This window comes from Pteropus alecto, unplaced genomic scaffold, assembly GCF_000325575.1.
Source record: "Pteropus alecto unplaced genomic scaffold, ASM32557v1 scaffold3, whole genome shotgun sequence".
Lineage (NCBI taxonomy): Eukaryota > Metazoa > Chordata > Mammalia > Chiroptera > Pteropodidae > Pteropus > Pteropus alecto.
This window is the reverse complement of record NW_006442484.1, coordinates 40,244,338-40,270,373: the sequence shown is the minus strand read 5'-3', so window position 1 is coordinate 40,270,373 and position 26,036 is coordinate 40,244,338. Positions and strand designations below refer to the sequence as shown.

The window sequence follows — 26,036 nt, the reverse complement described above, 5'->3', positions numbered from 1 at the left end:
GTTGTTCTTTTTCTAATGTTTAAGTAAGTGGTTAACAATTTTTTATATACCCATGAGTTTTCATCTGAGCACTGCTTTGGCATAGTACATATAAGTAGTACTTTCAGCAACACTGTTTTCTAAATATTCTGAAATTTTATTTTTCCTCAAGTGTCGATTGAGAAAGCAAGAGCCTTTCTGTTTTCTGATTTCTAGTATTATTAAATTGTGCCTATTTTGAAATTCATTATAGTTTTGTATATAATTAAAGCTCATTTTTGTAAATATTTTAACAGGCACTTGAAAAAAAAGTACAGTCTCTATATTCAGAATAGAGGGTTCTAAATGTACCTTAGGTCTTCCTTATTAATTATGTTTCTTAGAATTTCTATATCTCATTTCATATTTTATTCACTTGATCTGTCATGACTGAGAGGTAAATTAAAATTTCTTACTATTGTTCTTTCATTCTTTTTTATGAGTATATGGATACAGTGATAATCAATGCATATATATTAATAACTATTTTATCTTCACTGTGAATCATATCCTTTGGCAATAAAAAGCCAATTTTACATTTCATTTAATTCTTTCTGTCCTTAATTCCACTTTTATATAAAAATAGAAACCTTCATTTCCATTATTTGTATTTACCTGTATAGCTTGTATGCTTACTTTCAATATTTGTAATTATTTTTTCTTAAGGTATCTCTTATAAGCATTATTAGATGAGTCAAATCCCTTTACATGTATTGATATAACAGATCAGTTTGTTTATAGTTCTTTCAATTATAGTATGCTTTCTGTTTTGATTGTTTAAAAAAAATTTAACTTTAACAAACCAAATATGCTGCGTTTTATTTTCCTTCTTTTTTGTGGGTAATTTTTGTTCTAGTGATTATCCATATGTTAATACTCTCCTATTGTTTTCAGTTAAAAATAATTTTAGGTGAGCAATATTTAAAACTAGTATATTTCCTCTTCCTCCTCAGCCCAATATTAATCGATAATTTTATCTCTGTTAGAGTTTACTCTTGTATTGTTAAATAGGCTTGTACATCTATTACTTGATTTGGCTGCTTAAACTAATATTATCTGTCTTCTAGCTACTAGAGATTATGTAATTAGTAAATTTATTCTGCCTCTCATCTTCTTTCCCCTTCCCCTCTCAATTATTGTTAGTTGTATCATTTCTACACTGCGAGAGCATATAATGTTTACATTCTGTTCTGCCATCCCAATACTTACATCTCTTTCTTAGTTCTACAGTTTAAATGTATTCAAAACCCACTAACATTCCCAGTAATCTCTTGGTCAGCTGAAATTAATGATTATAATGGTTTCTTCAGAAATGACTCATGAGAACAATTCCCTCAAATTTTTGCATGTTCAAATCTGTTTGTCTTTAGCCTTTCCATAGCACAATTTGCCTAAATATAAAATTCTTAGTTCACATTTTTTCAAAAATATTGAAAATGCTATTCTTTTGAATGTTGCTATAGAGAAGATTAAAGTCATGCTGATGTTTTTCCCTAAATAAGTGACTTGAGTTTTTGCTTGGCTGCTTAAAAATTATTCTTTTATTTTTTTAGCTCTAACAATTTTCATAATATAAGCTTTGCTATTGACCTTCTTGGCTAAATTTTTTTATTACATTTCTATTAACACAGTAAAATAAATCTTCATTTGTTTTATGAAAATTTTCTTTAATATATCTTTAAATATTTTACCTTGCTTTTCTTTAAGGATTTCAGTTATGCAAATGCTGTATCTGCGTGGTCCATATATCTATTTGTATCTCTTTTTTGTTCATTTAATTCAGTTTTATTATTTCTATCTCCCATGTTTCTCATTGAGTTTTCTGCAGTGTCTAGTGTTTTCCATGTTCTTCTCAGTTTTGTCTTAATTTCTGTGATAATTTTAGCACTTTTTTTCCTGAACCTACCAGCACACATTTCATCTCTTCCTATTGACCAACTATTTTTTTCTTTAGGTGTTATATTTCTTTTTTGTGTTCTTCCTTCACGGAGTTCTTGTAATTGTTTTTATTCATGGTAAAATAATTAATAACAATTTCCATTCACCATGTGAATGAAACAACAATTTTCATTCATCATTTTTCTAGTGACAACTTTTGTTAATAAATGTTACTCACACTTTCCTTTCCTTGTCTTTGATGCTGTGTGTGTTCCTTCTTTATCACTCAACGAGTAAGTTGGATTTTCTTGACTAGCTCCTGGTAGTATAGGGAGCAAGGAGGGGGCTTTTGCAGTTTAGCTGCCACCAAGGTAGACCAACTCCCGAATATGTGCCTTCTATGTGGTTTTCTATGTGCTTCTTCCACCTCTCTGAATTAAACTGAGTCCAGAGGACATCTACCAGTCTTGCTCACCAGTTCCTGTACTTAGTGTTGTAAGCAGTGGATAGAGCTTTAGTCTTCCCTTCAGGAGCTGTCTTTTTTGTTGGCTTTCTGAAATCTACCCCCACTGGGCCCTTGAACATTCATGCTGTTCACTTCCTGCTACTTGACTTCTGACCAACCCCAAGTGTTGTTTGTTAGCCTTTATATATATATTGAAATATAGAGATATGTATCTCCTAGTTTGCTAAAAATAAAGTTTGTGAGATTTTCCTTTTTGTGTGTGTGTATGCATAATTTTAGTGTTTTGTTTTTTTAATTATACTCCATAGGGGTTTGGGGTTTTTTTTGTCCTTTTAAAATGTTTCCATGGAAAGAAATGGATAATGCTGACTTATAGAGACATTTTTATACCAGAAATACCTAGGTTAATTTTAATAATCACGACCAGTACTAAGAGGGGAAAGGGAAGTAAAAAGGAAAGAATGGGGATAGGCATGAGAGGAAAATGAGGGAAAACAAATTATACAAAGTTTGTATATAAATTTTAAAATGCAGTGAAACATACCAAAAGTAGATTATGATATGATTTCTCTGGATCATAAAACCCATTTTCATAGTTGACATATCTATTCTTTTTTCAACGGCTCAAGAATTGATTTTGTTAGAAAAGTGAAGCTGTTGGAATATGGCAGAGAACCCCAAAAAGATAATATATATCCTTGACCTGAAACCATGGTCAAGGGTAGGACTCTGGATGATCACTCAAACACATACAGACACTGTTCAAACTCTCTAAGTGTTGCTACTTCTATTCTGGTCAACTGGCCTGTTACTTTCTCATATCACAAATAACACTGGAGAACAACAAAGAATTCAAGGAAAAACAGTTACAACCTTTGCTGCATTTATATTTAAAACATGAAGCCTCTGCTTTAATGATGTAAAAACTTCCAAAAGAATCAACTTGGAAACTAAGAGAATATGATCATTAAAATTAGCTAGAAGCAAATATTCTCCAGAGCAGTCGACCTGGCTGTTAAATCCTTTTATTATTTTTATAGAGAAAATTTCTCCAGTAGCCATAATAAACATAAGGCAAAGGAAATCAAATGTCCACTGCAGCATTGCTAAAAGGCATTAACATTTGGGTAGAAAATCCATTTTATGCGTTTAGCCTTGTCTCCAAGGTAAAAAAAAAAAAAAAAAAAAAAAAAATGTTGTAATCACATTAAAAAATGATTCTTATAACTCCCTACACATCTGCTTTTTTGAGGAGTTAGGGGGAAGTTCAATGTAGTAAACTGATGTGTTAAGTGAAAATGCAGTACAAGTTTTTTCTTAATATTTTTTTTCCTTTAAATACCATAGGATATGTGTCCTTTCAGGTTAGAACCTGACAAATCTAAAAGTACCAGAAGAGATTTTTCTAAAATTCCATTCGTTCTTCTCTTCTTCCTAGCAAATATAAAAAACACCTGGTGCTTTCTTCTACTTTTCCAGGAAAAGTACTATTTTTAAAAGGATAAAGGGGAAAACCCTGGAGAATCTTGGCAGAAATGAAGACATTGAATAAACAAAAATATTTGAATATTTGAATTAATAGTTCTGAGATAAGAGACAAGTGATACAAATGGCTGGCAACACAAATACCAAAAAAGGAATAAAATTTTCTTAACTTTGTCAAATCACATCTTAGAAGCTTTAATAATTTTCCCAGGAAAATGAAAGAGGGAACCATTTATTATACACACAAACTAACCACTTATTATACAAACACAAAAAAATTCTCATAGAATGACACACTTCTTTTCTACTTTTCGTCCATGCAAGAGTAAGATAAGAGAGATATACGAGTAAGCGTGAGATATTTGGATGCTGTGATTTGCTTTAACTTCTCATGGCTTCAGATGAAGAGTGTCTGACTTCCGTCTTTCTCCTTTCCTTTTTGTTCTTAGGGAGATATCAGCTGGGGGAGGGGGGAGAAATCTTTCCATATCTCTTCTCCCTCCCCTGCTCTCCTCTTCCCACTCCTAGTTTGGACTTTAACTCTCACTAGAGTGATTTTCTCCTCTCCTACTTCCTTCACAGCGAATCTATAACATAATTCTCCTGACCCTTGTTCTTCATTCCTTTATGTTACAGCTCTTCTTCCCTCCAATTATTCCCTTTTTGTTCACACTTGCCTAAGTATCACAATTGCTAGAACATAAACAGTGCTATATGCAAACAGGAACTTTTATTCACATACATATACATGAGTTATATTACTCAGCTCTATCCAGTCACCTCCACAAAGCCCCATTCAACTGTTACATGTACTGCTCATTTCATGTGAGATTAAAAAAGGCATAGAGTTAAACTAATCACTAATTGCATTTACACTGCTCTTCACAAACGAAATTCTGAAATCAACCTGAGAGTAAATAAACAGGTCTCAAACATGCCAACACTTATTCAGCTTCTACCCATTTTGATCTAGTCACAGCACTTGTGTGCCTTCCAAAAGCACTCTGTGTAGCATGCAGCTGGGCAAAAGTTAGTTCTCAAACCCAGAAGAGAAGGTATTGATTGAGAATGGTAGTCATGACAATTCATATCCCAGAAAAGGAGAATCATACCTTTGTAATTGCAGTGAAGACCTTTTCCAGAATGGCATTTGGCTGGGCAATCTGTGGTCCACTGGCCTGAATGTTGAGGGCTATGGCACATGGTTTGGCCACAAACCTAACAACAACAAAAAAATCATAAGTTATTCTTTCTACAGCTGTTCTTACTGCCACGAGTTATATATTATTCAATTATCCCAACAGAGTGCTGATAGCATTTTATGGGTGAACATTGCCAACACTCATACGTCGGGAGCTATAAAACAGATTTAACTTTTTTTCTCTCCTTTAGTTCCCCAGCAGTAACAGTAAAAAAAAAAAAAAAAAAAAATTCTTTTAAAACATTTAAACCTCTTGATCCTCAAGTTCAAATAAGACAGAATAGATAGAAAGACTGTGGAATATCAAACATAAGTGTATAAGTGAGATACATAAACAAAATGAACCATGATTTTGAAATGGCATTATTTATAGTCATTTTACTAACACCTGACTAGCAATAATCATGTTATATTTTTACAATGAGAAAATGTTTACTTAGCATCTGATTACACATGCAGAGAGTGTGTTTCTGATCACCCCAGTCATAAAATTGTCCATTTTTGTCTCTATAATCAAAGTGTGCTATATTCAGCTCCAATTCTTTATGGCTTCTTAAAATTTTCTGCTTTGCGGTCGTTTGCTTCTTTCTCAGAAGGAGTAATGAAGGATGTCAAGCAGTATGATGTCCCAGACAAGCTGAAAAGTCTGCAGTGATTATGAGTATCAGCTGCACTGTTTTTAGCCTAAGCACATGACTGTGTCTAGAAGAATGGGAAGACTGAGCTTCATTTCTGGTCATCTCTGATGTGTGAGGTATTAAAGGCGTGTAAGCAGAGGGCATGAGGCCCAAAGGTATGGTGACGTGTCTAAAACTTTTTCAAAAAGATAAAGTATTTACAACTTTAAGAGTTGTTTTAGACTAAATAATAAAGAAATAGGATTCTGTCAATGTTCCTTTTCAGTAGTGACATGTAACATTTTCTACTAATACAAAATAATATAATATGAACGCATCACTCGAATTAATTTAATGTTGGCCAAAGGCACAAATGTACAAAACAGATCATAAGTAAATCTTAGATGAAGTATTTTTAACAACTGTTGACAAGATTAGAGTAAAAAAGTAAAGAAGAAAAAATTTTTTTTAAGTAGGACTATTGAAGTTTATATTTACAGTACCGCATAATATCCTTCTGAGCCTCATTTCAAGTAAAAGAGAAGAAGATATTTATTCAAACAGGAAAATAAAACACTGCAGTCTATGGCCATGCCACCCTGAACAATCCCGATCCCGTCTGATCTCGGAAGCTAAACAGGGTCGGGCCTGGTCAGTACTTGGATGGGAGACCACCTAGGAAGATCAGGTGCTGTAGGCATAAAAAATAAAAAAATAAAGGATTGTAAGCTGCCAAGGTTCTTGCAATCTGTAAGGTCAATCATGGGTTGTCCCGCCTAAAATATAAATTAAAAAATAAATAAAATTAGATAAAATAAAATAAAAATAAAACACTGCACATACAAGCCTAATCTAGAAAAATGTACACAGAAAATGCAATATAATACTTGTTTCACTGGGCTCTCTGGGACAAAGTTAGGAAGAAAGAATAACTACTTTTTCCTAATACATATATCTTCTAGAAACTAGAGTTTTCTCAAACTTTTGCAATCAACCTTTTGGAATGTAAAATTTTCTCAGACATATTACCTATGTCTCTACTTTCTTAAAGAGAAGTATGACTTTTTCCTAATGACCCTGAGTCTTTACCATGAACAGTAATCATAGTGCTGTGGCTTTAACTAGTTGGCGAAAGAGATGGAGTTTGATGGGGAATGACAGGAGGAGAGTCCAGGACTTGTTTACTTGACCATGTTCCCTGCTTTGTGGTTATTTGCCTCTTCATCATAAGATATAATGAGGGGTCTGAAAAAACATGATGTCTGGTAAAAGTGAAAAGGGAGGGGTAAAATAACAAAATTAATTAGGTGTGAAAACCAAAGTCAACTGTTCCAGTGTTTTTCTTCTACTCTTCTCTGTTAGATTTTTTCCCCAGCCTTTCCTCATCTTCCCTATTCCCACAACTTTTGAAACGCTGTGTTCAAATTGTTTTTCAGACTTTATCATCATCCTTGTAACATCCTCCTGGTCTTATACATGGTCTTCTTTCTTCTTCTAAAGAGTGAAGTTTCTAAGGGCAGAGGCTGACCATTTCCTCTCTACACGCCATGACAATGCCTGGGCAAACACAGGAGGGAATCAAGAAATGCGATCAAGAGGCTACGTTCAGTAAACACGTTTTCACTGTTGCTATAGTTGTTTTGATTGCTGCTGACAAGTTAACAGACCTCGGTGTGTCACAACAACACAGCAGGAGAGTCAAGGAATTCACTCTACAGAATCTCTTCAAAAGCAACTTCCTCACCTTGGCTATCATCCTCCAGCAACTTACAAAAGCATTCAAAAAGGTTTTTAGTATCTACTACACAATGCCATGTTATACACCTCTCTCTTATCTCTTTTTAAGCTTCAAATCCCCTTTTAAAAACTTCTCCAAAGGACTAACAAAAAACTGCTTTTCAAGAACTACTGAAACAGCATCTTGAAGAAGCCATATCCTTTGATCACCAAACTTATCATATTTGAATAACCAAAATTAACAAATTAATATCATGCTCAGTGAACAGATTTTTAAAGCACTGTCCAAAGGCTAGTGTGGGAATCATCTCTGCTACTATATGGCCGTGGAGCCCTAGCTGCAGAAATTAATCTCTCTGTGCCTCAACATCCTCATATGGAAAAATTTATAACAATAATAATTATTACATATGTATATAAATTGCATGTATGCAAATATATGTTTTTAACCATGTTAAACATTTAATATACGTTAAAACAATGTCACATGGTCTCTTTGTCTAAAATCTTTGACGTGAGCCGTGTGTATGGTTTTGTACTGTAGCATTTACACATCATCAGTGCTTCAAGGGCCCAAGAACCTACTCAGCTTCAGCTACGCTGTGCCAAGCTATGTGCATCCAACAAGTTCTAAAAATACCAAGCAAAAAAGAAGAGACCAGAAACCAAGGCACACAACCGAAAAAGACAATGGAATCATGCAGAGTAAGCACCTGTTTTGGTCCGCTTGTCCCTGCATCATGATGAATGGCCCACCTTTCTGACAGAAGTGTCCCTATTTGATATTTTGCCACAGTAATTTTTTAAGGGTCCCCATATGAACAATAAATTGTGGTGACCTTCATCATCGAGCTGCAGGCCTGTTGTGGGTCCACACTGAGTCCACACCAGCAATGCCATCAGCATCCAAGCTCACTCATACCAGGCCTTCTTTCAGGACTTAAATCTTTCCAGCTCCTCTAGCCATCTTCATGGCCCTCTAGGGTGCTGTGTCCACCCTCACAACAGGGTAGTTGGTATGAACATGTGTGTCCCTATTCATGTGTGCGACCTCTAAGAAGACAGGAATGGCCTTCACGAAAGTCCGCATCTCCAGAGCCCAAAATACAAACCTATTTAATCCTCCCTCAGCCAGATGAGTCAAGATTATCATCACCCCTACTTCACAGAGAGAGTCAGAGAGATCAGTAGCCTCTGCCTCCAGGGGAAGGGAAGCAAAAGATGACATATTTCTTTCTCAGGAAGGTCAATGTTATCATCAGCTTCCCATCTTGATTTACTGGCCGGGCTAAGTCCTAAATTCTGAGGATTTGCGGGAAGGGGTGTGGTGTAAGGACTGACAGACTAATTTAACAGAATTTAACTCAATTTAAAGATTGAAGCTCTTTACAGTTTACATGGCTCATGGTGGGGATACTCAATAACCTACAAAAATCCTTTGAAGCAAGCTATCACGTTATAGAATTTTTTATGTACATTCCTGGCATACGGTGGACACTCAATGAATATTTGATGAATGAATGAATGAACAAATCAGCCAAAATTCAATGTTGGTACCCTTCTTATCTTTTCCATAGAGGCTGTGCATTTTAATTCCCTTGAATACCAACATCTACTGAGGGTGTTCATACGGGACTCATAAAGTAGGAGACTGACCACTACAACACTAGAAGCCATTTCTAAAATTCCCATTGTCCCTATGAAGTCAAGGCTGCCCCATAGAGCACTTGTGTGGGCTCCACCAACCTCTCACCAGGCATTTTTTTTTTCAACTTATCTAGTACAGACAGCCAAACACCTAATTTCCAAGATTTAAAAAATTTCACAAGATAAGGAAAAAAACATTAATTTCAAATCTCACCTGAGAGAAGGAAAAGAAAGTATAATTTTTATTTTCCTAACAGTACTCCTGATTATATGAAAATACAGAAATTTTATTCGTGTTTATTCTCCAAAGAATTTGTGAATCACTACTGGCATTTTCAATCACTACTGGCATTTTCTTTTTTCTGAGAGTATATTAGGCACCAAATAAAGCCTATGACACAACCACCTACAGTCATGGTCCATTAGAGAAAAGATGGATTTTTTTTTTTGTTCTTTAAGGCTGGCTCTCACAGAAATTCAGAAAAACTGTCTTTCACAAGGCTTGTCTTAAAAGAGAGAGAGAGACAGAAAGAGAAATGGAGGATGGGGTAGAGTATCTACAAATATAATAGTTGAAAGGAAATATGTTTTTCAAGCTTGAAGACTACCTCTACCTGGAAATGCTCACCTAATTACTTTTTAATCAAAGGCAGCAACACCACCTTCAAAAGATCAAACATCTGTAAAGTACTTTTATGCAGTATAACATACCATTTGAAAGTAAATGCAATAAGGATATAAGCTTTGGAAAATACTAGTTTCAATTTAAAAGCAAAGAAAACACTTAAAACATTCCTACTTTTTAATTCTTATTAACACCATGTATTTGTAGTTTTAACATGAATTGAACATCTCTGCATAGAGCACTGAGGTAAGCTCTGGGCTGTAATGTGGCTAAAAGTATATACAAAAAAGGAAGTGATTTTTATACTCAAACTTGTTTACAGTATGGGAAAGGAGATTAATAAAAAATAAATGTTTACAGGGTACATGTCAGTTCTAATTACTTAATATTATGTAATCATCTTTAATGAGAAGCATGGCCAGAGACTTAGTCCTTTCTAACTCTAGTATTTCCTACACTTCTCAAAATAATTGAAAGGCTGTGATGATGGTGGATACACAAACCTATACATATGATAAAATTGTATAGACTTAAATCTCTCTCTCTCTCTCTCTCTCTCTCTCTCTCTCTCTCTCTCTCACACACACACACACACACACACACACACGTACACACGTACACAAATATAAGTATAATTGGAGATACAACAGATTGTATCAGTGTCAATATCCTGATTGTGATATACTACAATCTTACAAAATGTTACCATTGGGGGAAACTGGGTAAAGGGTCTCTTAGCTCTAGTATATTACTTCTTATAACTGTATGTGAGTCTACAACTATCTCAATAAAGATTTCAATTTAAAAATAATTAGAAGAGGACATTCCGCTTTTGATATGGGGAAATGAGCTCCTAATAAATTGGTTTTTCATCTTAAAAAATTCTGCACAACATACCAACCACCGAAAAACAAAACAGAACTACCTGGGGGCTCTGGAGACTGAAAAAAGCAAGCAGACTTTGAAAGTGAGTCAAAAGTTGAAGCAGAAAACCAGCAGAGAGCGAGCTCCCTGTCTGTTTATTTATTTATATATTTACTTTGCAGCTCTGCTCTGAGATCAGACAATCACAGCAGCAGATAAAACTTTTATAGGAAAATGAACTCTCTTTCTAGCTACTTGGAACCGGGAAATGAATCTGCCATATCAGAGAGTGACTAGAGACCAAGGATATAATCTAATATGTTGATGAAGAGTGAGAAAAATATGACCCAGTTTTAGGGGAAAAGACATGCAAAGATGCCAGTGAACTTAAAGATAAGTCAATGTAAACTATGCAATCTGAAAAAAAAAAAAGAAAAAAGAAAAAGAAATGGGCTATGAGGACTTGTGGAATAATTTCAAAAAGGCTTACATATGGGTAATTGGAGTTCCAGGAAAACAGACATTGGAAGAGAAAGAAAATATTAGAAGAAACAACTTTCCAAATCTGATAAAAGACAAACGTATAGATTTAAGAAGCTCAAGAATTCCCAAAAAAGAGAAGTCCAAAAAGAGGAAAACCTAGATAACTCATGGTCAAAATGATGAAAACCAAAGGTAAAAAGAAAATATTAAAAGCCACCAGACAAAAATGGCACATTTACAGAGAACAATAATTTGAAAGACAAGGAACTTCCTATCAGACATTACAGAGGCTCAATGACAGTTAAACAATATCTTTAAAATGCTGGAAGAAAAACAAAAACAAAATCAAGGAAATTTGTCACACCAAAATTCTATGTCCAGCAAAATTATCCTTCAAAGAATGAAGGTAAAAAGAAAACTAAGGACTCTGCCACCAGACCTGCACTTCAAGAAAACTAAAGGAAGTTCTTTAAGCTGAAAGGAAGCAAAACCAAAGGGAACTTAAATCTTCAAGTACAAACATATTGGTAAATACAAAACTACCTGGAAAGTCTTTGTAATAAATCACAACCATTTAATAACAGATGAAATACTTAAATCTGATTATGAGAAATAATATGCGTCTCACGCCAGACTGTGCAGGAAAGAAACCTAAGTATGGACAAGCGAACACCAGAGAAAGAAGGAATGGGGAGAAGTGATTGAATCAATTCATTGCTTGACTATCAGAACTTCAACAACCAGACTCCAACATTCATCAACATTCATAATGGGAATGCTATGGCCAGGGTCACAGTAAGTATTATAAATTTTAAACTTATGAGAATAGTACCCATTTATTTAGAAATATAAACCAAATTTCAAAGAAGTTAAAGAATTTGTCCATGGTCTTAAAGTTTAAAGTAATAGTAGCTTAGACAAGATTTAGACCCAGTCGATCCTAACATAACCTATTTATAAAAACAAAAATTTTCCCTTTCCCTAAAATAATAAAAGATAAGTTGATTAAAAAGGCATTGTTAAAATATTTGTGATATGGTCATGCACTTTCATTCAATAAACCTATTTTTCAGTATTTATCTAAGGAAATCTGTCAAAGGAAACAAAAAGCCATAAATATAAAGATTTTCATGCACCATTATTTATAATACAGAAAAATGGTAAATAGCTTAATGATTCACTAAAAAATGACTCACTGAGCACCATGATGTGCCAGCCCTGATCTAAGTGTTGGGGATGCAGCAGTGAACAAAATCCCTGCCTTTATGGAGCTGACATTCTAGCAGAGGGCGATAAAAATAATAATAATAATAAAATGGTATATGTTATGCCAGATAGTGAAAAGTAGCACAGAGAAAAACAAAGCCTGCTAAGAAGGATAGGGTAATGCCGCCATTTTTAATATACTTGTCAGGGAAGCCTACTGAGAAAATGAGAACATTCCTAAAGGAGATAAGAAAATACACTAGGAAGAAAAGCAGGGAAAGAACATTCTGGAAGAAATAGCAGCCAAGGGCAAAGGCCCTGAGGAAGAAGGCCAATAAGGCTAGAGTAGAGTCAGTGAAAGTGAGAAGAGAAAGGTGCTTGGAGTCAGAGAGTAGCAGGCAACCACATTATCGTGCCTTGTGGGCTATTTGAAAAACTTTGGTTTTTATCCTGAATGAGGCAGGAAGTTGCTGCAGAACTCTGAGAAGATAACCTAACTGACTGACTTCTATTTTAACAGAATCACAGGCTCCCCTGTTGAGAACAGACTGAAAAGGAGTAAGGATGGGAGCGGTGAGGCCAAATGGGAGGTGACTCCGATTATCCAAAGAAAGAGATGATGGTGGCTCAAAAAAGAGTGATGGCAAAAGAGGTGGTGAACAGTGATCAAATCTGCAAACTATTTTGAAGTTTGGGCACATGGGATTCTCTGGACTGAACATGGAATGAGAGGAATAGAGGATGACTAGAGGGTCTGGGCTTGAGCACCTGGAAGGACAGAGTTATGTTGAAGAGCGGGGGAACCAGGTGAGGGTGAAGTTAGGCTTATTAGGCTACTAGGCTTGTAAGTGGTGATGTCAAGTCAGCAACTGGATGTAGTATTCTGGAGTTCAGGAGCGGTCTGGGCTAGAAACAGATTTGAAGTCATCAATATACAGATGACACATAAAGCCAATGAAATCACTCGGGCAGTAAGTGTAAATAAATAAGAGGAGATTCAAGAAATAAATCCCAGGTGACTCTGATGTTTAATATTTAAAAAAATTAAAGTACCAAAACTCCCATGAAATATTATATAGCTATTAAAAAGGATTCTTAGATAAACTATGGAGCATGAAATTTACAACACAAAGGTAATTTTAAGAGCTTGCTATATATACTAAAATAATAACTATAAAATAAAGCATGTGACAGGATAAAATCTGAAAAGTAACAGTTGATACATCGTATCAGAGGAATGTTGGCATTAACTTCTTTTGTATTTCCTTTATTGTTGGGCAACAATAAAATCCATGTGAAAAAAAGGTGGTGTCGTTCATAAAAATCTAATGAACCTAGAAGTAAAAGAGAATTACGGACAGCGCCAAGACAATGACAAATTGTACAACAGTCCATGCTCTCCAAAAGCTCAAGAAATGCTTAATTAGCCATCAAAATTCTACTGAGCCTACATTTTTGTAACTTTTGTGGATTTAAAAAGTGGTGTACAGTATGGAATATGTAAAAGTAACAGCACTTTTAATAATATAAAAATCACCAGAATGTCATCACTCAAAGATAAACATTAACATTTGAGCATTTTTCTGCAACCTTCCCACTCACATATTCTACCACGTTTTTATACTTTATTTACCATATTTTTATTAAACATAATTGCATTACACTTTGTGTACTTAGTAATTTGCTTTATTTTCCTATTTTGAATATTACTCCCAAGAAATTACATACCCATGTAAAACACAGTATAGAATGGTTACATGTACCCATGTTCTTATTTTTTCTGTTTTGGAGACTTTCAAGAGACAGCTATTGGACCTTTTCTGACAGTATAAAAATAAAACTCTGGTCAAAGTCTCAAAATGTAACCATAATATAGATCAAACAAGGGTTAATCTGAAGGATTAAATTCTTCAGATTGAACACTGAAATAATTCATCACCATAGGATAATCATCCATTCTTCCATGTGCTTGATCTCTACTACTCGAATTTTGGATCACCTTTGTTGGCTAATATTTCCAAAGTTTCAAAGAAATTGGCCATAAATTTTGAGGAAGAAAATCTCTAGATTCTTCTTCTATATCCTGAATTTTACATTTTTAAAGATTTTTTGATCAGTAGAAAAATGGGCAAAAGATGCAAAGTAGGCGATTGGCAGAAGAGAAAACAGAAATATCAGTAAACATACAAAAAAGATACTCGACCTCATCAGGAAAATTCAATAATATCATTTCACACCCCTCAGGCTTGGCCTGATAATGTGAAATATAGCCAAAGATTTGGAGAAACAAGAATACCTATAAACTGTTCATGGAAATTTAGTAAAGAAAACATATAAGATGTAAATGGTAGTTCACAGATGTAAGCAACAATGACCAATAATGTATGAAAAGATGATCATCTTCAATTTAAAAAACTGATATCAAAACACTAAATCATTTTCACCTGTAATATCTGCAAAAAATTTTAAATCTTGATAAATTCCAACGCTGACAAGAGTAAAGAGAAACGACTACTGCAGTAAATTGTTCATGGCTGTCTAAACTGGTACAATCAATTTTTGAAATGCAATTTACCAGTATTTAGCAAATTGTTAAAATGCCTAAGTCCTTATGGGTGTTGCCAGTTTAATATCCTATTAGAAATTTAACCTACAGATATACCGGCATTTTTAAAAAGTAAGTTTACTGCAGCATTGCCTGAAATAACAAGAAGAACAACAAAAACAGGGAACAAACATGTGTCAGAAGGAAACATGTGAAATATGGCACATCCATACAATGGAATTCCTTAAGGTTGTTATAATGAGGTAGATTTGTTGTGCTTCAAGACATAATAATAAATGTAAAATGCAAGATACAGAACAAGTATCATAGCCCATTTATGTACTTAAAAACACTTTTATCGGGAAGAGTAGCAAGAAATTGTCAACAGTGATAATCTTTTGGGATTAAGAGCATTAATTTATATTTTATACCTTTCTATACTGTTTTAAGTTTGTACGGATGTCTGCTTTATGTTTATTTTAAATGTAAGTAACATTTAAATACTTTCAATGCATATTTAATAACATGAAAAAATGCTAAGAAGCAAGAGGTGAAGCGATGTTTATATAACGACTTTATATATAAATTTCTGACATATGAAGAATAGAATGAAGAATTAAAGTAGAGTCACTACAATCAAGCTGCTAAATTTCTAAAATCGAGTAGGTCGAGGCATGAGGAAATGACACTATTCTTGTTTTAACCAGCTTGGGAACTTAAATTTCTGAACTTTCTAGTCCTGTGTCAATGTCTGGATATACACTGAACCTCTAGACACCTTCTGGTTACCTCCTGAAGAACTAAGGAAAGAATGTCCATGTATCCAGGCCACCTGACATCCAATATCCAGACCACCAGTCAGCGAGAGGATTACCATCTCAAACCAATCCAGAGACTAAGAATGCAGGACCGATCCTTCTCAAGATTTTACTCTAAGAACTCTTAGCTTTTCTTTCTTCTTTGGAACACTCTGGGTATTGCCTAGTTATGTTTCTGGTTTGCAAACCCTAAGTCATTTGAATAAATCTTTATCATTTATTTCTAGCCAAAGCCTCCTGATTTCATTAATGCTCATCGGACACATATAAAAGAAGCTGAAGAGATACTAAAAGGTTAACCATGCCTATCACTAGATAATAGGATTGTGGCTTACTTTAACATTCTTCTTTATGCTTTTCCATATTTTTCAACATCTTAAAATGAGAGTGCAAACTTTTAATACCAAAAACAAAAAATAACTATCTTAAAAAATAGAGATGAACAGATGGTCTCTATACCAGGTAAAATGACATAAAATTGAACATGGAAAGCCCTAAGACAGTTGCATTTCATTTAATTCCATGGAGCTCTTCAAGCAAAGGATTTCATTGTGACTGAGACAAAGGAGAGATTAGTAAGTGAAATAAAAATAAAATGCCATTTTGGGGCCTTGTCAAGTAAAGAAAAGAATCATGGGAGCACCAAAAGATATGAAACCATGAAATTACATCAAATGTTACCAACATTAAATAAATATACTGAGAATTCTGAAATGCCACCAGAAAAAAAAAATGCTTCTGCCTATGCCTGGAGATGCTACAGAATTTCTCTATTTCCTTATCTATATAATAAAAATCATAATTATACTCTGCCTCATGTTGGAAATATTTCTAAATCATTGACCTCTTGAGACCAATTGGAAAGGGATAGAAGGAGGGGAAGATGGTATGCAGAGTGATATGCAAGCAGAAGATAATTTTCTTCTTAGGACGAAATATGAATTTTTTTCTAGGTAGCATCATATAGTAGAAAGAAATATTCCTTTAGAGCAAACTCATATCCCAAGTGAATCCTTTTTGAGATTGTATTTGACATTTGAGAGAGATTCAGAAAGTGCTGACTAATCTGAAATTTTTATTACAAGAAGCATATATTTCACATATTAGGAAGACTTCTAGTCTGTGCTAGTCGGTAACTCATAGAGGGAAGGAAGTTTGTTATGAGAAAAATGTAGGATGGCAAAAACTCATGAAAGAGCCAGAAAACTTAAGAGCTTACTCTGTCACTTGGTCCAGCCTCCTTCCTCCAAGTCAGATTTTTCCCATAGAGAAATGATTCAAAAACTTCCTTCAGGCATGAAATCTCCCTATACATTTCTGGGCAATTTCCTGTTAAACTATAATTATTTCAAAAATAAAAAGTAAAAAAAAAAAAAAAAAAAAAGAATCTTCCCCTGGTGTCCTATTTTAGTTTTTTCTCACTCACTCTTGACTCAAAATGTTCTTCCTGCATCATTCTTCCTTGATGAAACATAAATCCATTTCCTCTATCTTAGTCTTCTGGAGAAATGGTACAGTCAATAACCTCCTTAGATATTTGAAAACACTGACTAAGTCACCCTGTGTTCTTCTCTCTTCAAGAATAAACAGCCTGGATCCTATAAACTTTTCTACATTTGTCTTTTTCTTTTTTAACTTTAAATTTTTATTTTTTAGTATGTTAAGGATTATTTTTTTAAATCTAAGTTAATTCTATTCCTTAAGGGCGTGGAAGAGACCCTTAGACAATAGTGGCTTTTATTAATAAATAATCATTGGCACAGGCCTTGTTGTTGTTTTTGTTATTGTTTTAAAAATTCACAAACAGCTTTCTAAAAATTACAACTAAATCATAAAAAGCTGTGGTAAAGGGACCTGTCAGTCTAGTCCATTACGACCTCATCAGAGGTGCAGATCAGAGACTGGAAGGCCATCAGGAGTCATAAACTGAGAGCTAACATTCTTGAAAAGTCCAAGTTCACCTGAGAAATGTCAAAACTGCCTCTCTTGGTTATGTGTTTCCAGAATTCTGAAAAAAAAAAACAAAAAACTCTATAGACATCAGATATTTTACGATGAGTTCAACTATTTGAGAAACATGGACCCTAGTTCATAAAATTCTAAGAAACTGTGCCTTTATGAAAATTTAACAATGAAAAATATGCCCCCTGCATTTTGCATAAAATAAGATATAAAAGGCATTAAAGATATAAGAAAAACCATATAGTGTGCCTTTACATATGAAAGTACCCTTGTAGTCAGGAAAGTCTTTAATATATTACCACTAGGAGTAAGCTGGTATCTTCATAGCATTATGATGCTTATAAAATTACCATAATGGCCAATGAATCTTTGGGGAATATTGCACATGTATGAGTAAGGCTCTATTTTTAATCTGCTCTTCTTTGCACAATAAGAATGTTACTATCTGGAACTCTCATTGAGGAATATAACTGCACCCTCACAGAATTTGTCACTGTCAGCTATGCCTCTTAACCTCATTGACTACAATTTTGGCAACTCCGTCTCTGCTTCCAGCACAATATGTCAGCTTTTGACACATCGCACAAATCAAGAACTCTTCCAGAGTGCCTCAGAATTCCTCTAGCTGTACCCATCAGCATTCTTACAGATACCTTCCTTGTCACTGTCCTAGTGCTCACTCTGTGACAGGGTCTGGGCACCTCTTATCATTCATCTTCCTCAGATGACCAGCTAAGGAAAAAGGCCTTCAAGGCCTTTAAGGCCAGCCTTAGAGGATCTTGTTACTGGTAGTTTTGTCTCAAAATTGGCCCTAACACTAAATGTTAAGTCTGGGAGAGTTCCAAGTCTTCCTGTAATGCATTAATCCTTTAACTCCATTACATTTGCCAGGTACCTTATAATTCAATGAGCACTTTCACACTTTATCTCAATCTTCAAAACGTCTCCAAGGGATAAGCAAACAGATTGTATTATCACTGTTTTACAAAAGAGAAGAAGAGTTCATCCATTGTTTCATCCAATGTTGCAGTTCTACTCCAAGAACTGCAGTCTCCCAATATTTTTGACTGTTTTTAGTTGGTTACAGATGCTCACAGGTCTGCAAACATCTCTTTTGGCCTAGATATCAGTACCACATGGATTGCCCACTGGTGCCTCAAAACCACAAAATGTGGCCTCCAATGAACAATGCCCACTTTTACTCCAGTGGCAATGAACAATGCCACTGAAGATTTCTGGGTGTGTGCAGAGGTAAACAAGAATAGTGCCCTTTAATTTGATGGTGGATTACTAATAACACAATGACTATGGAATTTCAAAACAGAGTCAGCAACTGGTGAAGGAATCATAAAGATTTTCACTTAAGCTCATGATCTACCAATACGCTAAAATCCCCCCAGAAGGATCTGACAGTCTGACACCCATTTTAACACCAACTACCTAGCACATGCCAGTTTCACAAGCAAAGATGATTGTGAAAAACAGACAGAATGAAACAAAACAAAGGTAGCATCCTTCACACATTGACAGGACAAGAGAATAATTAAGTATGTTGACTCTCGACATCAGCAGAATCAGTTTTGTCTACTATAAAATGGTAAAAGTTGAATGATAGCATATGCAATGCATTGAGCACAATGTCAAGACAGAGCAAGTCCTCAGTGACTGGTCTTGGTCACCCCTCACAGTCCCACCCCATTATCGCTTAAAGACTCCTAAGGTCTCTGTAAACTGCTTTACATAGATAGAGATTAAGTCTAATGACAGCATTACAATATTTATTTGGTCACCATAATAGTTTACTTTAATTCATCCCTTATCCTGTTTATAAGTACTCAATCTCTTAACTTCATTTGACTTCATAATTAATGTTATCTAAGATTTAGATAGTGAGGAAATTGAGGCCCAGACCGCTTATCGTTCCCAAACCTACAGGCAAAGCTGATGCCAGAACACACAGTTTCTCTCAGTTGGTTGCTGTTTCTATTCTTTTCTCGTATTTGATATGCTATCCCAGGATTGAATTGTGTTGTGAGAATGTGAACCTACAAATTTCTTTGCAAATCCTTCAAATTCTTCTATGACTTCTGCCCAACTCCGTTATGTCAGCAATGGGCAGTGTGTTTCAGGCAGTGTGCGTTCACACCATACTTCAGCATAGCTTAGAAGTTGTCTCTAAAGGAGAGTGTATCCATGAAGATCTAGTCGGGAAAACAGAAACCACAGGTTATTTAACAGAGAATTTCAGATAAAGACCTTGTTAAATTGGTATAGGAGTACTAAAAAGTACAAAGGCAACCCTGAGATGCCACAGAGGAAGTCCTAGGGGTGAGGGAACAGAGAGTAGAGGTTGAGAATGGATATTCAAAGAGCTGGACTCTTAAGGAGGGGACAGTCCCCAGCTGAAGATGATGCCTCTGAGGGGGTGTGCTGAGGGAAAGTCAGAAACCAGAATCAATTGCCGAAAACAAACCAACTCAAATGGGTGAAGAATCACTGCTGAGGTGACACTTTCAGGAAAGGAAGTAAACAGGAAAAGCACGTCTGGTGTCCCTCCTCCATCCTCTCTCCTCCAGCTACACAGCGGCCCTCTGGTACCCCATATTGGCAGAAACTATAGAGAAAGAGCTGGCATAGGAGAAATGTGCTTTTAAGAGCCTCCGTCCCAATACCACAAACAAAATTAGAAGCGTGGGTTTGTAGCTCAGAGATGATGGCTCAATAATCAGCACAGAGTGTTCCTCACATGTTCAAAATCTTCAGTCTGGGGGTGCTCCTGCCAACTGGGCATCCATCTTCATTTAATTGTTGCAGCACAATTTATTAGTGGCTGCTGGATAAGAAACTAAAGAGATACTGATTGGTCAGGACATATATTTTCTCCCTCTCCCATTTCGAACCTTCTGCTGTCATGCCACTGGTAAATGATATGGGAATATCTGCATTCCAAAGAATTTGCTACTCATTTTAGGAAGTCTTGGATAGATTTTCTAGAAAGATGTTAAGTGGCTTTGGAGGTAGGCTGTACTGGGTTCAAATCCTGATTTGACCCCTTACTTACTAGTTGTGAGATATTATTTTAATGTTTTCATCACCCTGAGTCAGTTTCCCTGTGATTCAATTATACCACCAAAACCATATATGGCTTTTGTAAGAATTTAATGAAACCCTGATGTAAAGTATCTGGCAGTAGGCAGGCAAGTACCGGTTTCCTTCCTTTGTATGAGAAAAATAACATATCAGAAAGTTAGAGCTATTAATAATCAGCCTCTCTTTTTTGAGATCATCTTGTACTCCTAGTTGGTCTAAGAACTGTGATTCTATGAGAATATCCCCTTAATGCCAGAAAACCTAAACCTAAAAAGTGATGTAAACTCACGAGATTAGAATCAAAGTTCAAACCAGAGAGACAACTCTGAAGGCAGCAAAAGCAAAGCGCAGCTTACTCACACGAAGTAAATAGGAGAGAACAGAATAAAATATGCACTTGGCTCTTAATAGGAAACATGCATTTCCCCAGGAGAGACATTTTGTTTTCTTAATTCAATCCTGCATTATCCAAGCGATGGATATAGATCCATGTTATTTTTTAAAAGATTAGTAATCTCTTGGTGTACTGTAATCCTTCCATGGCCACAACCCCGGTGGCATCACTAGAAAGCACGGTGAGTGGACATAATGGTATGAAATCCTCAAAATTCTTTGATGGGAGTATTTATGAGAAATAAACAAATCTGCAAGTAAACATCAGAGCTCAATTAAACAAAAGAACACGAAGGTCATTTCTATTTAAAGCTCTATAGTGGATTCGGTGAGGCACCTTCCTGAGGGGCAAAGGCTTACAGAGTGAGTTAAATGAGGTCTTATTTAAAGACCTGCAGAGAAGGGTCACAAAAATATTAGTAATTACAGTGTGATACTTGTAAGAAAAGGGTTTTTACCATGAAAAAAAAATAAGCAAAGGCAACTTTTTCTTTGCCACCTTTGGGGATTTACAAAATAATTTCACAGGAGCTCACAGTTGTATCCTGGTCTAACCACCACCACCCACTAGATGTTTAAATTTCCTTAGGCCTCATCATCCCTTTTGGGTTTTTAGCCCTGTTCTTCAGCACCATGTACCATTGGCATCACCTGGGAGATGTTAAAAATGAAGAATCTCAGGTCCAAACCAACAATCGGATTCTCTGTTTTAACAAAAACCACCAAAGGATTCCAATGCACAAACACTTTCTAGTGTGATAAGCATGTTTCAGCCCAGTGCTTCTGAAACTGTGGTCCCCAGACCAGTGGCATCAGCATCACCTGAAAAGTTGTTAGACATGCAATTCCTCAGCCTGCCCCCTCCCCCTCCAACACCCCTACTATCAACAAGTCTGGGGGTGGGGGTCTAGTAACCTGGGTCTGAGCAAGCCCTCCAGGTGATTCTGATGCCCTTGAAGATTGCATTAGCCTAGATTTGAACAGACTGGTCTTAAAGGAATAAGGAAGGGATTCTCTTACACCTAAAGCAGTCTACTTCACCTCTGGGCAGCACTTTCAGAAAATTCTTCCTTAGAAATGAGCCCAAATGTCTCCCCATGATTCTGCTAACTAGGCCTTTTCTAGCAAGAGGATAAAGACAACATGTCTCAGACTTTCTTCCACATAACAATCCTACGAAAGTCAAAAACAGCTATGAAGTTGTGAATTTTCTTTTCTACAGGTAAAGTGTCTACAGAAATAGAGACATGCACATTGATACAGATATAGATATAGTTTAGATAGATAATATACATATAAATAATATAGTAAAATATGTTAATACATAAAAACATTATAATTAATTGTTGGGTGTGACAAAGGCATTTTAACTTTAAATCCTTTTTACAGAGAAATGCATAAAGTATATATTACATATACATTAAACATACATAAAACCTCATACTAAAAAAAGAGAAAAATTATCCTCTTCCTCATTTTAGAATCAAATGTCAATAATCAGGAGCTGCATTACCTCTAGGTTTTTGCAGCCCCCTCATTCATTAGGCTATGGTCAATCCAATCCCCTGAGAGCTGTATTAATAATAGTATTATTTTTATCCTTTTATTACATGGGTTTTTCTTCCTTCTCCAAATACCATTATTTGAAAGGCTGCCTGGGTCCTTCAATTTTTCCTCCGCCTGAGTCTCCAGTCTTGCTTCAGTTTGACCACAGTATGGAGTAGTGTTGGGCAATTTGGATGGAGACATTAGAGAAGACAAAACAGTTTTATTTTGCAAACATCACCTCTTTTCATTAATTTCTTTCTACACACAAAAATTAGTTCAATGATTGCTCTAACTGTACCAAAAATAACTTGGCATGGTTTATGAAACATCATTCAAAATGAAGCTTATGTGAACCACCAGCATTATAAGCCTACTACAGTAGTTCATTAAACTGCATGATATTATCACATCACATTAAGAAAGTTGGACCGACGACTTGAGATCCTTTGCGTTTCCTTTTACCTAAAAAATACTACCTGCACTTGCAGATTATAAACAGCAGGCCTCAGAAACACACATGAGTTCAAAGTGCAATTTTAAATGCAGTCCGGAGTAGCCTTGGAATGAGTGGCACACAGAGTAGAGAAACATGACCACATCCACCGACAAAGGTCATCTATTTGTAGAAACACCCAGCACTGCACCTGGCACATAACAGGCAGGCATTCAGAACACATTAAGTTACACTTTCATTCATTTGCTGCTGTCTAATGTAGCAATGCAGCAAACACCATGGCATATTGGGGCTTCAAATGCTTTCCACTATTACCACTGATTACTACCCTGGGACACGTGCTATACATAGCCAAGGCTTTGACTCTGCAGATGTCTAAAGGCCATTGGCTGCCCATCTACACCTATTGAAAATTTCAGTGCCCATCTCAAAAATGTTATCTCCCCCAAGATTTTCTTGACCATCTCCCACCTCTCTCCAAATCGTGCTGTAATGGCATAGTATTTGTATCTCTTTGACAATGTCCTTATTCCACAGATCACTATGGTCATTTGATCACTTGTCTTCTCCCCACCATCAGGTAGTGAGATCCTTGATGATCATGGCTCACTCACTCTCTCTGAAAGCCTGGCACATGCTATCACAGTATACAGTGTTGGTCTCCTACTGACCCCTCCTTTCTTACAAACAAAACATTTCTTTTATTTGGAAAGGCTACTTATAAATTATAATTGATTTCGGATAATCATAAAAATCAGATTCTTATTCTCCAAATATCTGCATTCTCTGTTTCCCTAGCAGCTACTAGAGGTCTATAGGTGACTGAGAAAAAATGTCCTCGCTGATAAAAGAGAACTGTTTATTTTTTTGCTCAGTCTCTTTCTCCCTCTTCCTTCCTTGTTGTAAAAGGTCATGTTTGGAACAGTGGCAGCCATAATGATATCAAGAGGTGACAAGCTCAAACACAAAACCAAGAATGGCAGAGCAGAAAGCAGAAAGAGCCTGGGTCTCACCTGGCTTTGAAAAGCTACTGGATCCAAACTAGAACCACCAACCAAGGTTCTTTTTTGTTATGGAAGATAAGCAAATGGCTTTTTCATTTAGCCAATGTCAATCAGGTATTGTTACTTGTAGTCAAAAGCATTATTAACACAGCTACTATTATTCCTGGCATAAAATAAATACTTGAATATTTATTAAGATGTATTTAATTGAATTTAATTCATTCATTCGAGTGGTTAGAAAATAGACAAAAGCTCTTGGCATCTCACTCCTACTATTTTTTCCTACTTTATTCAAAATTTCACCTACATTACAGGGGAAAACCACATCCTAACTGCCACTGAATGCTGACATGTTCAGCATACTAATAAAATGTTTGCTCAGAAGAGACTGGACTCACAGTAACAAAGAGGAAAATTTTTAAATGCGCAGTCCTTAATGATACCTGCTTTGAAAGATAATTTATACATTTCAAAATAATCAATACCTTGCCCTAAATGTACTAGCTGGGCTATATCAGAAATCTCACAAAAACCTGCTCACGGATCTAGCCCTATGCTACCTGTGCTTGTTACCTCAGAACCTGGAACTATAATTGCCATAGGTTCGTGGCTGCTTTGCGGTACTCAAAACCAATGCTACACAACCGTGTCAGAACACAGGGTTGCAAAATTTTTAATTTAATGACAAGAACCCAAACCAGGGAAAGTCGCCAAAAAAATCATTGTCATAATAAATTCTCCAACTGTGTTCTCAAGTTAATCATTGCCCAGCACAGGGACCTTAGAGATAACACATGTACTCAGACTGGCTTTTGTAGAAGCAGCTGGAAAGGCAGAAACAACCACTATATGCTTCATTTTTCACTTCTGAAAAATTGCTCCTAACAAATTATAAACTTGTTTCCACGCACGCAAAAAAAATTATGCTCAGTGAAGCCCCTTAGGGCCTGATGGTTTCCGAAGGCAATTCCATTGTTTCCGTCAGAGATGAGTGATATCTTGGCTCCCACGGCTTGGAAACCTTCAATGGGGTTGCTCCCAAGCTGCAGGCAGAATTCTTCTCAACTTCTGGTCTTACCAATGTCATTTATTAGTTTAACATGACAACATCTCATCTTTCACCTCTCACTCAATAAGAAGAACCTAAGATCTGCTGTCTGGAACTGCCTCATTTCAAACACATCCGAGAAGCCCATTAATATTTGCTGGAACTGTCCCTCGAAGCTGTTACTATCATCATCATCTCCTCCTTCTCTTCCAGATGGTATTGGCCAGTTCTTCAAAGCCACTACTACACTCCTTATCTCTCAGGACCCTAATAGACAAATCTATTAGGCCTATGGGGTAGGAATTATCTCTCTTTGTTAGCGAAGGGAAAATTGTGGCCCGATTTTGGACCAAATCAATGAGGAAAAAGTAAAGGCTTCAGTTTCCCCACTGCCCCACATTGACTGTTAGATTGGAACATTCGCTTATAAACTGCCACTGTCTCCAGCTGTATTAGGATCTAGGCTGCTCTCTGATCCCAGCTTTGGAACCATCTGGATCTCCTCAGCTGCCTGCCAATGTTATGACTATATAGCCTTGCCATTCTTAAATTTTGCTTACCAGATTGAATTTATTTTCCTGAAGAGTTAAGCTTGAAGCAGTTGTCAACCTTGATTTAATAATCATGGAAAATAGAAATCTATATATCTATAGGTAATAGAAAATAGCACTTTAATGCTTTCATAAACATGGGCCAACAATAGTATTCATGTAGCAGGGAGATAAGGTTTTGAATATCTTTCCAAAATGTATCTCTAGTATGTAAGTGGAATGGTACCATAAATGGCTATTTCTTATTTTTAAAATTTTAAGACAATATCCCTTTGAAAAGAGATCTTCTTCCCACTTCCGAATATATTTTTCTCTATATGGCAGAGTATTGCCAAGACTGTGATTTATGATGTGTGGTCACTAAGACTATTTGAAAAATGCTACAAGGCCATCACT

General features: G+C 35.8%; 1 protein-coding gene and 1 non-coding gene across 2 annotated transcripts in view; one reads left to right on the top strand and one right to left on the bottom strand.

The window, feature by feature from the left end:
• CERS6 (ceramide synthase 6) overlaps positions 1-26,036 on the bottom strand; it is a 262,202-nt gene that overhangs the window by 179,243 nt on the left and 56,923 nt on the right. The window contains exon 2 of the mRNA XM_006921161.3: positions 4,960-5,065. Coding sequence (XP_006921223.1) covers positions 4,960-5,065 — 106 coding nt within the window. The remainder of the gene's footprint in view (positions 1-4,959; positions 5,066-26,036) is intronic.
• Positions 6,247-6,365, top strand: LOC112470531. The gene has a single exon (XR_003043023.1). It is a non-coding gene; the product is annotated as a 5S ribosomal RNA (ribosomal RNA).